This window comes from Pristiophorus japonicus, chromosome 1 (assembly GCF_044704955.1).
Source record: "Pristiophorus japonicus isolate sPriJap1 chromosome 1, sPriJap1.hap1, whole genome shotgun sequence".
Taxonomy (NCBI): Eukaryota; Metazoa; Chordata; class Chondrichthyes; family Pristiophoridae; genus Pristiophorus; species Pristiophorus japonicus.
The window spans coordinates 352711731-352727672 of NC_091977.1; the positions used below are offsets into that span (position 1 = coordinate 352711731).

The 15942-nt window shown below is 47.3% G+C and overlaps 1 protein-coding gene across 1 annotated transcript; it reads right to left on the reverse strand.

The window, feature by feature from the left end:
• Window positions 1-758: 758 nt before the first annotated feature.
• On the reverse strand, window positions 759-13653 carry LOC139259400 (uncharacterized). Its single transcript, XM_070874868.1, has 3 exons — window positions 13254-13653; window positions 1622-1777; window positions 759-1335 (listed from the first exon to the last, which is right to left on the reverse strand). The coding sequence occupies exons 1-3, from the start codon at window positions 13651-13653 to the stop codon at window positions 1085-1087; spliced, it is 807 nt and encodes a 268-aa protein (XP_070730969.1). The 3' UTR covers window positions 759-1084.
• Between the last annotated feature and the right edge of the window lie 2289 nt (window positions 13654-15942).

Sequence of the window (15942 nt, forward strand, 5' to 3'; positions counted from 1 at the left end):
TATCACCCACATATCGCCCACATATTGCCCACAGTATCGCCCACATATCGCCCACATATCGCCCACAGTATCACCCACATATCGCCCACATATCGCCCACAGTATCACCCACATATCGCCCACATATCGGCCACATATCGCCCACAGTATCACCCACATATCGCCCACATATTGCCCACAGTATCACCCACATATCGCACACATATCGCACACTTATCGCACACATATCGCACACATATCGCCCACATATCGCCCACATATCGCCCACATATCGCACACATATCGCACACATATCGCACACATATCGCACACATATCGCACACATATCGCCCACATATCGCCCACATATCGTCCACATATCGCACACATATCGCACACATATCGCACACATATCGCCCACATATCGCACACATATCGCCCACATATCGCACACAGTATCACCCACATATCGCCCACAGTATCACTCGCCCAAAAAAACATCCAGAAAAAGTGGAACAGTGTGGCTGGCATTTTTTAAATCACACTCTTACGTAAGGAGCTGATATCTGAAAGATTTGCCTGAAAGTTGTGTTGGCACGTCAGATGTTTGGCTTGTAGCGTGTGCAGAACCTCTCTGGGCTGGCACACCAGCTGCTACATCAAAGATCAAGAAATATTTTGCAAATGAAGGCAGAGGCGGTAGTTGCCCCCTCGGCACGGGAGCGGGGCGTGCCGAGGGGGCAACATTCTCTGATGCAGAAGCAGGATCTTGTTCTCATCTGTCGTTCGCTGTGGTGGTGTGGAATCTAGGGGTGGAGTGCCACGCTCTGGGACCACTGGGAGGCATGAGGCAGCAGTGTTCCTGGCTATCGCATCCAGGACCTCGGTGGAATGTACTCAGTGATGGTGGCCAGCTGTCGGGATATGCCCCCCAATGCTTCGATGAGTTGGTCACCAATGTATACAGTCCTCCTGGACAACTGTACCATCTCTCCGCTGTCATGTGGCACTCATGGAACAGACCTGCCGCGTCCACGAGACCTCCACAGGGTTGGCACTGTCCTGGGGACAAATGGGGTGCCCTGTGGCGAGGTGCTTGGGGCCGTTATCTCCGGAGTGGAGGCGGGAATGACCGGAGGACCACGAGATGGCCTTGGGGTGGAATGGCTTCTGGAGCGTGGCGATGCAGGTTCCTTGAAGTCTGCACTCTCATCCGTGGAGAACAAACCCCCAGCGGATTGACGGGTGAGAATCGGAGCTCCTCAGCACCAGATGTTGGATCGTCCGGAGAGTCCGGCCCCGCGCCCCCACCTTCTGGCCTCTGTGGTCTTGCCTGGGGCCACGCTGCTGGCTGAGCTGCAAAACACAAATGAGGTTATTAGAGGAGAAGGGGGTGCTAGGGTCACAAGGTGAGTCCAGCGCTACACGCAGCATATGTACAACAAAAGCACTACCGCTCTCAAAATCACCGCAGACATCACATTTCATGACCATCAACATATTTGCATTCCAATGATTTTCATTAGGCCATCATTATTTCTATGACAATTTTAGAAATCATCTATCATATATTATTGTTCGGATATGAGTGGATGTGGCATCTATTGACTTTACATCACGCAATGGTGTAAGCTTTACTCACGTGGCATCACTTCAGGGTCTGCTGATGCATCCGTGGCTGTCCGGGGGTGCTTCCCCACAAGTGTGAGCACCCGCTCCGCCATCTCAGTGATGTCGCTGGGGCTGGTGGCCCCCCACCCGTTCGCCTCTTCATGGGCCTCATCGTCGATAGCTTCTTCTGTAAAAGATGACAGGATGACATGGCATGAGATTATTGCATGATATCATTGCTAGATACTGTCACAGAGACTGATACAACACATAACCCACAGATGTAATCATAAATATTATGATAATTATCATTCTTTACCTAAAGACATACACCGTGACCGCAGGCTTTGAGTAAAACATTCCCGGTAAAAGTGAAAGACCTCACATCTGCTGATAGTCACTCATAACTGTTAAAAATCAAATTATATAAATACATAAGTGCATGTAAATCGATGTAATACTTAAGGTCGTTCCATTGTTTGCGGCATTGGTTGCCCTCATGAACCTTATTGGTCGCTGACAAGACCACCTCTGTTATCTCAGTCCATATCCTCTGGTATGCCTTTGGGATGGGCTTCCCACGCCCTCCCTGTGTCAAATCACCCCAGCGTGACTCGACCTCCTGCAGGAGGGAAGCATTTGCCTCGTCCGAGAATCTCCTGGCTCTTTTGCGCCCTCCAATGTGCTCCTCTTCCACCTCACTGCTCTCTCTAGCGTCAGTTTCCACAGCGTGTTGTGATGCCTCTTCCTCTCTCCCCATTATAGGCCAAATATGTAGCCGGTAACAGCTAATTTTTGTTTGCCTACTTGCTGTGTCGCTCTAAAGTCTCCCTCCTTCTTCCCAAAGAAGCCACACCACACCCAGACATGCCTTCAGTCCCTCTGAGCTCCCTCTCTCTCTGTCTCCTCTTCTGCGCATGTCATGATGACCCTTGACCTCCTGAATCACGGCAATCGAGCGTTGCCATGTCGTTGCTAAGGAAGGCCACACTTTACGACAGAAGGTCAAAAAAATGTAATGCTACCGCCCATTTTATAATCGCTCGCGGTTACGCCCATTTTCAAAAATGGAGACTAGGTGCTTTGAGAATGAGCGAGAAGCCAGTGATCTGAAAACCCTTTTTTAACGCCCACGCAGGAAATAACCACAAAAGTGGAGGTTCTAGCCCATGGTTCCCTAGCATTTCTGGGACATTATTTGTGTCCTCTTCCATGAAGACAGAACCGATGTATTTATTTAATTGTTCTGCCATTTCCTTGTTCCCCATTACAAATTCTCCCGTTTCTGTCTGTAAAGGACTTACATTTGTCTTCACTAATCTTTTTCTTTTTACGTACTTGTAGAAACTTTTGCAGTCAGTTTTTATATTCCTTGCAAGTTTACTCTCATACTTTATTTTTCCCCTCTTAATCAATCTCTTGGTCCTTTTTTGCTGAATTCTAAACTGCTCCCAATCCTCAGGCTTGCTACTTTTTCTGGCAACTTTGTATCACTCCTCTTTGGATCTAATACGATCCTTAATTTCTTTTGTTAGCCACGGTTGGGCCACTTTTCCTTTTGTGTTTTTATGCCAGAAAGGAATATATAACTGTTGCAATTCATGCAATTAGTTCCTTAAATATTAGTCATTGCCTATCCACTGTCATGCCTTTTAATGAATCTTCCCAATCTATCAGAGCCAATTCATTCTTCATACCTTCGTAGTTTCCTTTGTTTAGATTTAGACCCCTAGTTTCAAATTGGGCAACTTCACTTTCCATCTTAATAAAGAATTCAATCTTGTTATGGTCACTCTTCCCTAAAGGACCCAGCACAGCAAGACTGTTAATTAACCCCTGCTCATTACACAATCCCAATCTAGGATAGTCTATTCCCTAGTAGGCTCCTCAACATACTGGTCTAAAAAAACCATCTCGTAATTACTCCATGAATTCATCTGCCACAGTATTATTACTAATTTGGTTTGGCCAGTCTATATGTAGATTAAAGTCACCTACCATTACTGTAGTACCCTTGCTACATGCATCTCTAATTTCCTGTTTTGATAACATAAGAACATAAGAATTAGGAACAGGAGTAGGCCATCTAGCCCCTCGAGCCTGCTCCGCCATTCAATAAGATCATAGCTGATCTGACCGTGGACTTAGCTCCACTTACCCGCCCGCTCCCCGTAACCCTTAATTCCCTTATTGGTTAAAAATCTATCTATCTGTGACTTGAATACATTCAATGAGCTATCCTCAACTGCTTCCTTGGGCAGAGAATTCCACAGATTCACAACCCTCTGGGAGAAGAAATTCCTTATCAACTTGGTTTTAAATTGGCTCCCCCGTATTTTGAGGCTGTGCCCCCTAGTTCTAGTCTCCCCGACCAGTGGAAACAACCTCTCCGCCTCTATCTTGTTTCATTATTTTAAATGTTTCTATAAGATCACCCCTCATCCTTCTGAACTCCAATGAGTAAAGACCCAGTCTACTCAATCTATCATCATAAGGTAACTCCCTCATCTCCAGAATCAGCTGAGTGAATCGTCTCTGTACCCCCTCCAAAGCCAGTATGTCCTTCCTTAAGTAAGGTGACCAAAACTGCACGCAGTACTCCAAGTGCGGCCTTGCCAATACCCTATACAGTTGCAGCAGGACCTCCCTGCTTTTGTACTCGATCCCTCTCGCAATGAAGGCCAACATTCCATTTGCCTTCCTAATTACCTGCTGCACCTGCAAACTAACTTTTTGGGATTCATGCACAAGGAGAGATCCCGTCCGAACTGACCCCCGTCCGGACGGAATTCCTCATCGGCGCCAAACCCCGGAACCTCCCTCGGGGGCCGGCGCCTCACAACTTGAGCCGCCTCGGGGAAATCCCCTCCGTGCCTTTCAGTTCCGCGCGGAGGGGTTTCCTGTACGGGCTGCTCCTGCACACCCTCAACTTTGCCATCCTCGCCGGCCGTCCGGACACGCCATGGCGTACCATCTTGCCGTCCGGAGGAGGCGGGGGTCCCCGATGGAGGGCACTCTACGCAGGGGTCCTCCCACTATTCATCGGGGACTTGGCCTGGAGGGTGGTGCACGGAGCAGTGCCGTGCAACAAATTTTTAAGCCGGTTCACGGACTCCCAGGCCGCCTGCAATTTCTGCGGTCTGGAGGAATCCGTGTTCCATGTTTTTATTGAATGCACAAGGTTGCAGCCCCTGTTCCACTATTTGAAGGGGCTGCTCCTGAAATTCTGGCTGCACTTCAGTCCCACTCTCCTGATCTTTGGGCACCCTGTGCGGAGGGGAGCGGGTAGGTCCGAAGGCCTCCTCGTAGGACTGCTCCTGGGCACGGCCAAGGGTGCCATCAGCCGGTCCAGGCAGCGGGCGGTCGAGGGGGTCGTTCAACCTGACTGCCTGCCTCTCTTCCGCTCTTACATCCGGTCCAGGGTGTCCTTGGAGATGGAGCACGCGGTGTCCACCGGTACGCTCGCGGCCTTCCGCGAGAGGTGGGCACCGGAGGGACTGGAGTGCATCATCACGCCCGGCAACCAAATTTTAATTTGATTTTACGTTTTAAAGTTTAATTTGTTTTAATTGCCGGTGTTTTTAGTGTCCCCTTCCCTTTTATAGGGGGCACTGGGGAAAATTGTGAATTTAGTGCCCAAAAAAAAAACCAAAAAAAGAAAAAAAAAAAAAAAAAGGGGGGGGGAAAAAAAAAAGGGCCTTGTAAATGTCTAGAGTGTCACCCAAGTCGGGTGGCACCGTTTAATGTTTTATGTTTTCGCAGGTAAACTCAAAAGAGTTTCATGCACAAGGACCCCCAGGTCCCTCTGCACCGCAGTATGTTGTAATTTCTCCCCATTCAAATAATATTCCCTTTTACTGTTTTTTTTCCCAAGGTGGATGACCTCACACTTTCCGACATTGTATTCCATCTGCCAAACCTTAGCCCATTCGCTTAACCTATCTAAATCTCTTTGCAGCCTCTCTGTGTCCTCGACACAACCCGCTTTCCCACTAATCTTAGTGTCATCTGCAAATTTTGTTACACTACACTCTGTCCCCTCTTCCAGGTCATCTATGTATATTGTAGTCCCAGTTGTGGTCCCAGCACCGATCCCTGTGGCACACCACTAACCACTGATTTCCAACCCGAAGAGGACCCATTTATCCCGACTCTCTGCTTTCTGTTCGCCAGCCAATTCTCTATCCATGCTAATACATTTCCTCTGACTCCGCGTACCTCTATCTTCTGCAATAACCTTTTGTGTGGCACCTTATTGAATGCCTTTTGGAAATCTAAATACACCACATCCATCGGTACACCTCTATCCACCATGCTCGTTACATCCTCAAAGAATTCCAGTAAATTAGTTAAACATGATTTCCCCTTCATGAATCCATGCTGCGTCTGCTTGATTGCACTATTCCTATCTAGATGTCTCGCTATTTCTTCCTTAATGATAGTTTCAAGCATTTTCCCCACTACAGATGTTAAACTAACTGGCCTATAGTTACCTGTCTTTTGTCTGCCCCCTTTTTTAAACAGAGGCGTTACATTAGCTGCTTTCCAATCCACTGGTACCTCCCCAGAGTCCAGAGAATTTTGGTAGATTATAACGAATGCATCTGCTATAACTTCCGCCATCTCTTTTAATACCCTGGGATGCATTTCATCGGGACCAGGGGCCTTGTCTACCTTGAGTCCCATTAGCCTGTCCAGCACTACCCCCCTAGTGATAGTGATTGTCTGAAGGTCCTCCCTTCCCACATTCCTATGATCAGCAATTTTTGGCATGGTCACTGTGAAGACCGAAGCAAAATAATTGTTTAAAGTCTCAGCCATTTCCACATTTCCCATTATTAAATCCCCCTTCTCATCTTCTAAGGGACCAACATTTACTTTAGTCACTCTTTTCCATTTTATATATCTGTAAAAGCTTTTACTATCTGTTTTTATGTTTTGCGCAAGTTTACCTTCGTAATCTATCTTTCCTTTCTTTATTGCTTTTTTAGTCATTCTTTGCTGTTGTTTAAAATTTTTTCAATCTTCTAGTTTCCCACTAACCTTGGCCACCTTATACGCATTGGTCTTTGATTTGATACTCTCCTTTATTTCCTTGGTTATCCACGGCTGGTTATCCCTTCTCTTACCACCCTTCTTTTTCACTGGAATATATTTTTGTTGCGCACTATGAAAGAGCTCCTTAAAAGTCCTCCACTGTTCCTCAATTGTGCCACCGTTTAGTCTGTGTTTCCAGTCTCCAGAGCCAATTCTGCCCTTATTCCACTGTAGTTCCCTTTGTTTAAGCATAGTACGCTCGTTTCTGACACAACTTCCTCACCCTCAATCTGGATTACAAATTCAACCATACTGTGATCACTCATTCCGAGAGGATCTTTTACTCGGAGATCGTTTATTTTTCCTGTCTCATTACACAGGACCAGATCTAAGATAGCTTGCTCCCTTGTAGGTTCTGTAACATACTGTTCTAAAAAACAATCCCGTATGCATTCTATGAATTCCTCCTCCAGGCTACCCCGTGCGATTTGAGTTGACCAATCGATATGTAGGTTAAAATCCCCCATGACTACTGCCGTTCCTTTTTCACATGCCTCCATTATTCCCTTGATTATTGCCCGCCCCACCATGAAGTTATTATTTGGGGGCCTATAAACTACGCCCACCAGTGACTTTTTCCCCTTGCTATCTCTAATCTCCACCCACAATGATTCAACATTTTGTTCATTAGAGCCAATATCGTCTCTCACAACTGCCCTGATATCATCCTTTACTAACAGAGCTACCCCACCTCCTTTCCCTTCTTGTCTATCTTTCCGAATCGTCAGATACCCCTGTATGTTTAATTCCCAGTCTTGGCCACCCTGCAACCATGTTTCTGTAATGGCCACCAAATCATACCCATTTGTAATGATTTGTGCCGTCAACCCATTTACTTTATTTCGAATGCTACATGCGTTTAGGTAGATTGTTTTAACCCTAGTTTTTAAACCATGATTTTTAGTCTTGACCCCTCCTGCAGCCCCTTTATATTAAGTGGCCCTTTTTGTTTTTTGCCTTGGGTTTCTCTGCCCTCCACTTTTACTCATCTCCTTTCTGTCTTTTGCTTTTGTCTCCTTTTTGTTTCCCTCTGTCTCCCTGCATTGGTTCCCATCCCCCTGCCATATTAGTTTAACTCCTCCCCAACAGCACTAGCAAACACTCCCCCGAGGACATTGGTTCCGGTCCTGCCCAGGTGCAGACCGTCCGGTTTGTACTGGTCCCACCTCCCCCAGAACCGGTTCCAATGCCCCAGGAATTTGAATCCCTCCCTGCTGCACCACTGCTCAAGCCATGTATTCATCTGCGCTATCGTGCGATTCCTACTCTGACTAGCACGTGGCACTGGTAGCAATTCCAAGACTACTACTTTTGAGGTCCTACTTTTTAAATTTAGCTCCTAGCTCCTTAAATTCGTCTCGTAGGACCTCATCCCTTTTTTTACCTATGTCGTTGGTACCAATGTGCACCACGACAACTGGCTGTTCACCCTCCCTTTTTAGAATGTCCTGCACCCGCTCCGAGACATGCTTGACCCTTGCACCAGGGAGGCAACATACCATCCTGGAGTCTCGGTTACGGCCGCAGAAACGCCTATCTATTCCCCTTACAATCGAATCCCCTATCACTATCGCTCTCCCACTCTTTTTCCTGCCCTCCTGTGCAGCAGAGCCAGCCATGGTACCATGAACTTGACTGCTGCTGCCCTCCCCTGATGAGTCATCCCCCTCAACAGTACTCAAAACGGTGTATCTGTTTTGCAGGGGGATGACCGCAGGGGACCCCTGCACTACCTTCTTTGCACTGCTCTTCCTGCCGGTCTTCCATTCCCTATCTGGCTGTGGACCCTTCAGCTGTGGTAAGACCAGCTCGCTACACGTGCTACTCACGTCATTCTCAGCATCGTGGATGCTCCAGAGTGAATCCACCCTCAGCTCCAATTCCGCAATGCGGACCGTCAGGAGCTGGAAGCGGACACACTTCCCGCACACGTAGTCATCAGGGACACTTCTAGTGTCCCCGAGTTCCCACATGGTACAGGAGGAGCATATCACGTGACCGAGCTCTCCTGCCATGACTTAACCCTTAGATACACTTAAATTGGCAACAACAATGTTAACAAGTTACTTACTGTTATAGGAGAGAAAAAAGAAAAACTACTCACCAATCCAGTCAATCACTTACCCCCTTGGCTGTGACGTCACCTTTCTGTTTCTTTCTACTTCTTTTTTGCCTTCTCCCTGTAGCTGCACAATACGCCTCTCCACGCACCTCCTCGACGCTGGGCCCCGGACTCCCTGCTGTGCCTTTTATAGGCCTCTCCACGCACCTCCGACGCTGCTCCCGACTGCCGCCGACGCTGGGCCCCGGACTCCCTGCCATCCCCTACACTACCACTACTGTTTGAAGGTCTATAGACAACTCCCACCAATGTTTTCTGCCCCTTGGTGCTCCTTAGCTCCATCCAGATTGATTCTACATCTTGATTTTCTGAGCCAATATCCTTTCTCACTTTGTCAGACTGAACACTGTGAGCTCAAAATAAAGTGTGACTTTCGTCTTTTATTGCAGGTCTCCAGAGTGCCTCTCCAACCTGTGAAGCCTCTTTATATACCTGTGCTCCCAAGGGATTATGGGATTCCTTGGGACTCCAGGGGATGAGCCCTCTGCTGGCTGTACAGAGTAAATGCAAGTATACATATATAACAACACTGCCCCACCCCGCCCTCACACCGAAAGTCAATAGTGTAACTATTTACAATGTGAGTCGATCTGGGGCCCTTCTTGCCCTGGTTGATCATCTCGGTGTGAAAGCTGGTGTTGTTGAATCATGTGTTGGGCCCTCGCTGGGCTGCTGTGCAGCTGGCCTTGCTGGGCTGCCTGGTGTGTTGGGCGCTCCAGGGCTGCTATGGATGATGGGTTCTGCTTCGTGGTCAACCGTGGTGCCAGTTGCCACTGGTGTGTATGTTGGGGATCAAAAAAGGTAGGGTCCAAGGTGGGTTGCTCAGGATAGTCCATGAATCTGAGTTTGATTTGGTCCAAGTGTTTCCGGTGAATGAGTCCATTTGAAAGTTTGACCCGAAACACCCTGCTTCCCTTTTTGGCCACGACAGTGCCAGAAAGCCACTTGGGACCTTGTCCATAATTTAATACAAATACAGGATAATTGACTTCAATCTCGCGTGACACATTTGCGCTATCATGGTATGCACTTTGTTGCAGTCGCCTGCTCTCTACCTGTTCATGTAGATCAGGGTGAACTAACGAGAACCTTGTCTTAAGTGCTCTTTTCATGAGTAGTTCAGCAGGTGGGATCCCATTGAGTGAGTGGGGTCTCGTGCGGTAGCTAAGCAGGACTCGGGATAGGCGAGTCTGCAGTGAGCCTTCAGTTACCCTCTTCAAGCCTTGCTTGATGGTTTGCACTGCTCTCTCTGCCTGACTATTGGACGCTGGTTTAAATGTGGCAGATGTGACATGTTTGATCCCGTTGCGGGTCATTAATTCTTTGAACTCAGCACTGGTGAAACATGGCCCGTTGTCGCTCACCAGGTCATTGGGTAAGCCGTGTGTGGCAAACATGGCCCGCAGGCTTTCAGTAGTGGCAGCGGACATGCTAGCTGACATTATCTCACATTCAATCCACTTGGAGTACGCGTCTACAACCACAAGGAACATTTTACCCAAGAACGAGCCTGCATAGTCGACGTGTACCCTAGCCCACAGTTTAGAGGGCCAAGACGATAAACTTAGCGGTGCCTCCCTGGGTACATTGCTTAACTGCGAGCATGTATTACATCTGTGAACGCAGGACTCTAAGTCCGCATCGATACAGGACCACCACACCCTGACTATCGCTTTCATCATTATGATGCTTGGGTGGGTACTGTGGAGGTCATTGATGAAAGTGTCTCTGCCCTTCTTGGGGACCACTACTCGATTGCCCCACAGAAGGCAGTCTGCCTGTATCGACATTTCATCTTTGCACCGCTGGAACGGCTTTATTTCTTCCAGCATTTCCACTGGGATCTGACTATCGCTTTCATCATTATGATGCTTGGGTGGGTACTGTGGAGGTCATTGATGAAAGTGTCTCTGCCCTTCTTGGGGACCACTACTCGATTGCCCCACAGAAGGCAGTCTGCCTGTATAGACATTTCATCTTTGCACCGCTGGAACGGCTTTATTTCTTCCAGCATTTCCACTGGGACAATGGACCAGCTCCCGTGAAGCACACAGCTTTTGACTAGAGATAATAAGGGGTCCTGGCTTGTCCAGGTTTTGATCTGCCGGGCAGTGACAGGTGAATGTTCACTCTCAGATGCTTCCATAACCATGGCTAGATCTGCGGGCTGCGCAATTTCCACCCTTGTGGTGGGCAATGGCAGCCTACTGAGAGCATCGCCGCAGTTTTCTGTGCCTGGCCTGTGGCGGATGGCGTAGTTGTATGCGGACAATGTGAGTGCCCATCTCTGGATGCGGGCCGATGCTTTGGTATTTATCCCTTCACTCTCAGAAAACAGGGATATAAGTGGCTTTTGGTCAGTTTCCAATTCGAATTTTAGCCCAAACAGGTATTGATGCATTTTCTTTACCCCATAGACACACGCTAATGCTTCTTTCTCAATCATGCTGTCGGCTCTCTCAGCCTTAGACAGACTCCTAGATGCATAACCAACCAGTTGCAGTTTCTCGAAATCATTAGCTTGTTGCAATATACACCCGACACTAGTTGAACAAATACTTTGGTTCCGTCTTCACGAAGGAAGACACAAATAACCTTCCGGACCTACTAGGGGACCGAGGGTATCGTAAGAAGGAGGAACTGAAGGATAGCCTTATTAGGCGGGAAATTGTGTTAGGGAAATTGATGGGATTGAAGGCCGATAAATCCCCGGGGCCTGATAGTCTGCATCCCAGAGTACTTAAGGAAGTGACCCTAGAAATAGTGGATGCATTGGTGATCATTTTCTAACAGTCTATCAACTCTGGATCAGTTCCTATGGACTGGAGGGTAGCTAATGTAACACCACTTTTGAAAAAAGGAGGGAGAGAGAAAATGGGTAATTATAGATCGATTAACCTGACGTCACTAGTGGGGAAAATGTTGGAATCAATTATTAAAGATGAAGTAGCAGCGCATTTGGAAAGCAGTGACAGGATCGGTCCAAGTCAGTATGGATGTATGAAAGGGAAATCATGCTTGACAAATCTTCTAGAATTTTGTTGAGGACGTAACTAGTAGAGTGAACAAGGGAGAATCAGTGGATGTGGTGTATTTGGACTTTCAAAAGGCTTTTGACAAGGTCCCATACAAGAGATTGGTGGGTAATGTACTGACGTGGATAGAGAACTGGTTGGCAGACAGGAAGCAGAGAGTCGAGATAAATGGGTCCTTTGCAGAATGGCAGGCAGTGACTAGTGGGGTGCCATAGGGCTCAGTGCTGGGACCCCAGCTCTTTACAATATACATTAATGATTTGGATGAAGGAATTGAATGTAATATCTCCAAGTTTGCAGATAACACCAAACTGGGTGGCGGTGTGAGCTGTGAGGAGGACGTTAAGAGGCTTCAGGGTGAATTGGACAGGTTAGGTGAGTGGGTAAATGCATGGCAGATGCAGTATAATGTGGATAAATGTGAGGTTATCTACTCTGGGGGCAAAAACACAAAGGCAGAGTATTATCTGAATGGCGGCAGATTAGGAAAAGGGGAGGTGCAACGAGACCTGGGTGTCATGGGACATCATTGAAAGTTGGCATGCAGGTACAGCAGGCCGTGAAGGCGGCAAATGGTATGTTGGCCTTCATAGCTAGGGGTTTTGAGTATAGGAGCAGAGAGGCCTTACTGCAGTTGTACAGGGCCTTGGTGAGGCCTCACCTGGAATATTGTGTTCAGTTTTGGCCTCCTAATCTGAGGAAGGACGTTTTTGCTATTGAGGGAGTACAGCGAAGGTTCACCAGACTGATTCCCGGGATGGCTGGACTGACATATGAGGAGAGACTGCATCGACTGGGCCTTTATTCACTGGAGTTTAGAAGAATGAGAGGGGATCTCATAGAAACATATAAAATTCTGACGGGGCTGGACAGGTTAGATGCAGGAAGAATGTCCCCGATGTTGGGGCAGTCCAGAACCAGGGGACACAGTCTAAGGATAAGGGGTAAGCCATTTAGGACTGAGATGAGGAGAAGCTTCTTCACTCAGAGAGTTGTTAACCTATGGAATTCCCTACCGCAGAGAGTTGTTGATGCCAGTTCGTTGGATATATTCAAGAGGGAATTAGATATGGCCCTTATGGCTAAAGGGATCAAGGGGTATGGAGAGAAAGCGGGAAAGGGGTACTGAGGCGAATGATCAGCCATGATCTTATTGAATGGTGGTGCAGGCTCGAAGGGCCGAATGACCTACTCCTGCACCTATTTTCTATGTTTCTATAACAACGCATCACAACCTAATACCAAACGCTTACATGGATCATACAACACAAGCAATTTGTTTGAACATAACAACTTTCTCACTTTTACAAAGGCATTTTCTTGGCTTTTGCCTCAAACCCATTCATCCCGTTTTCATAGTAAGACATGCAGTGGTTCTAACAGCGTGCTGAGACCTGCTAAGAAGTTACCAAAGTAGTTCAGGAGTCTCAGAAACGACCGCAGCTCCGTCACATTCTGTGGTCTCGGTGCGTTCTCGATTGCCTCCGTCTTCGCGTTGGTGGGCCTGATGCCATCCGCCGCAATCCTCCTTCCCAAGAACGCCATTTCAGGTGCCAGGAAAACGCACTTCGAGCATTTTAACCTGAGCCCCATGCGGTTGAGTCGCCTAACAACCTCCTCCAGGTTCTGCAGATGCTCGACTATGTTCTGACCTGAGACCAAGATGTAGTCCTGGAAGACCACGGTGTGCGAGACCGACTTCAGTAAGCTTTCCATGTTTCTCTGGAATATCGCCGCCGCTGATCGGATTCCAAACGGGCATCTGTTAGAAACATAGAAACAGAGAAAACAGGTGCAGGAGTAGGCCATTCGGCCCTTCGAGCCTGCACCGCCATTCAATGAGTTCATGGCTGAACATGCAACTTCAGTACCCCATTCCTGCTTTCTCGCCATACTCCTTGATCCCCCTAGCAGTAATGACTACATCTAACTCCTTTTTGAATATATTTAGTGAATTGGCCTCAACAACTTTCTGTGGTAGAGAATTCCACAGGTTCACCACTCTCTGGGTGAAGAAGTTTCTCCTCATCTCAATCCAAAATGGCTTACCCCTTATCCTTAGACTGTGACCCCTGGTTCTGGACTTCCCCAACATTGGGAACATTCTTCCTGCATCTAATCTGTCTAAACCCGTCAGAATTTTAAACGTTTCTATGATGTCCCCTCTCATTCTTCTGAACTCCAGTGAATACAAGCCCAGTTGATCCAGTCTTTCTTGATATGTCAGTCCCGCCATCCCGGGAATCAGTCTGGTGAACCTTCGCTGCACTCCCTCAATAGCAAGAATGTCCTTCCTCAAGTTAGGAGACCAAAACTGTACTCAATACTCCAGGTGTGGCCTCACCAAGGCCCTGTACAACTGTAGCAACACCTCCCTGCCCCTGTACTCAAATCCCCTCGCTATGAAGGCAAACATGCCATTTGTTTTCTTAACCGCCTGCTGTACCTGCATGCCAACCTTCAATGACTGATGTACCATGACACCCAGGTCTCGTTGCACCTTCCCTTTTCCTAATCTGTCACCATTCAGATAATAGTCTGTCTCTCTGTTTTTACCACCAAAGTGGATAACCTCACATTTATCCACATTATATTTCATCTGCCATGCATTTGCCCACTCACCTAACCTATCCAAGTCACTCTGCAGCCTCATAGCATCCTCCTCACAGCTCACACGGCCACCCAACTTAGTGTCATCCGCAAATTTGTAGATAATACCTTTAATCCCCTCATCTAAATCATTAATGTACAATGTAAACAGCTGGGGCCCCAGCACAGAACCTTGCGGTACCCCACTAGTCACTGCCTGCCATTCTGAAAAGTACCCATTTACTCCTACTCTTTGCTTCCTGTCTGCCAACCAGTTCTCAATCCACGTCAGCACACTACCCTCAATCCCATGTGCTTTAACTTTGCACATTAATCTCTTGTGTGGGACCTTGTAGAAAGCTTTCCGAAAGTCCAAATACACCACATCAACTGGTTCTCCCTTGTCCACTCTACTGGAAACATCCTCAAAAAATTACAGAAGATTTGTCAAGCATAATTTCCCTTTCACAAATCCATGCTAACTTGGACCCATCATGTCACCTCTTTCCAAATGCGCTGCTATGACATCTTTAATAATTGATTCCATCATTTTACCCACTACCGATGTCAGGCTGACCGGTCTATAATTCCCTGCTTTCTCTCTCTCTCCTTTTTTAAAAAGTGGGGTTACATTGGCTACCCTCCACTCCATAGGAACTGATCCAGAGTCGATGGAATGTTGGAAAATGACTGTCAATGCATCCGCTATTTCCAAGGCCACCTCCTTAAGTACTCTGGAATGCAGCCCATCAGACCCTGGGGATTTATCGGCCTTCAATCCCATCAATTTCCCCAACACAATTTCCCGACTAATAAGGATTTCCCTCAGTTTCTCTTTCTTATTAGACCCTCTGACCCCTTTTATATCCGGAAGGTTGTTTGTGTCCTCCTTAGTGAATACCGAACCAAATTACTTGTTCAATTGGTCTGCCATTTCTTTGTTCCCCGTTATGACTTCCCCTGATTCTGACTGCAGGGGACCTACATTTGTCTTTACAAACCTTTTTCTCTTTACATATCTATAGAAGCTTTTGCAGTCCGTTTTAATGTTCCCTGCAAGCTTCCTCTCGTACTCTATTTTCCCTGCCCTAATCAAACCCTTTGTCCTCCTCTGCTGAGTTCTAAATTTCTCCCAGTCCCCGGGTTCACTGCTATTTCTGGCCAATTTGTATGCCACTTCCTTGGCTTTAATACTATCCCTGATTTCCCTTGATAGCCACAATTGAGCCACCTTCCCTTTTTTATTTTTACGCCAGACAGGGATGTACAATTGTTGTAGTTCATCCATGCAGTCTTTAAATGTCTGCCATTGCCCATCCACAGTCATCCCCTTAAGTATCATTCGCCAATCTATCCTATCCAATTCACGCCTCATACCTTCAAAGTTAACCTTCTTTTTAAGTTCTGGACCATGGTCTCTGAATTAAGTGTTTCATTCTCCATCCTAATGTAGAATTCCACCATATTATGGTCACTCTTCCCCAAGGGGCCTCGCACAATAAGATTGCT

Excerpts from the sequence above, each read along its gene's own strand:
- LOC139259400 (XM_070874868.1), bottom strand. The coding sequence starts at position 13,653 with ATGGCCTACTCCTGCACCTGTTTTCTCTGTTTCTATGTTTCTAACAGA. Across the intron at positions 1,778-13,253 it reads GAGACTCCTGAACTACTTTG|AAGAAGCTATCGACGATGAG; the intron begins GTAACTTCTTAG and ends CATCTTTTACAG. Across the intron at positions 1,336-1,621 it reads AGACCCTGAAGTGATGCCAC|CTCAGCCAGCAGCGTGGCCC; the intron begins GTGAGTAAAGCT and ends TGTGTTTTGCAG.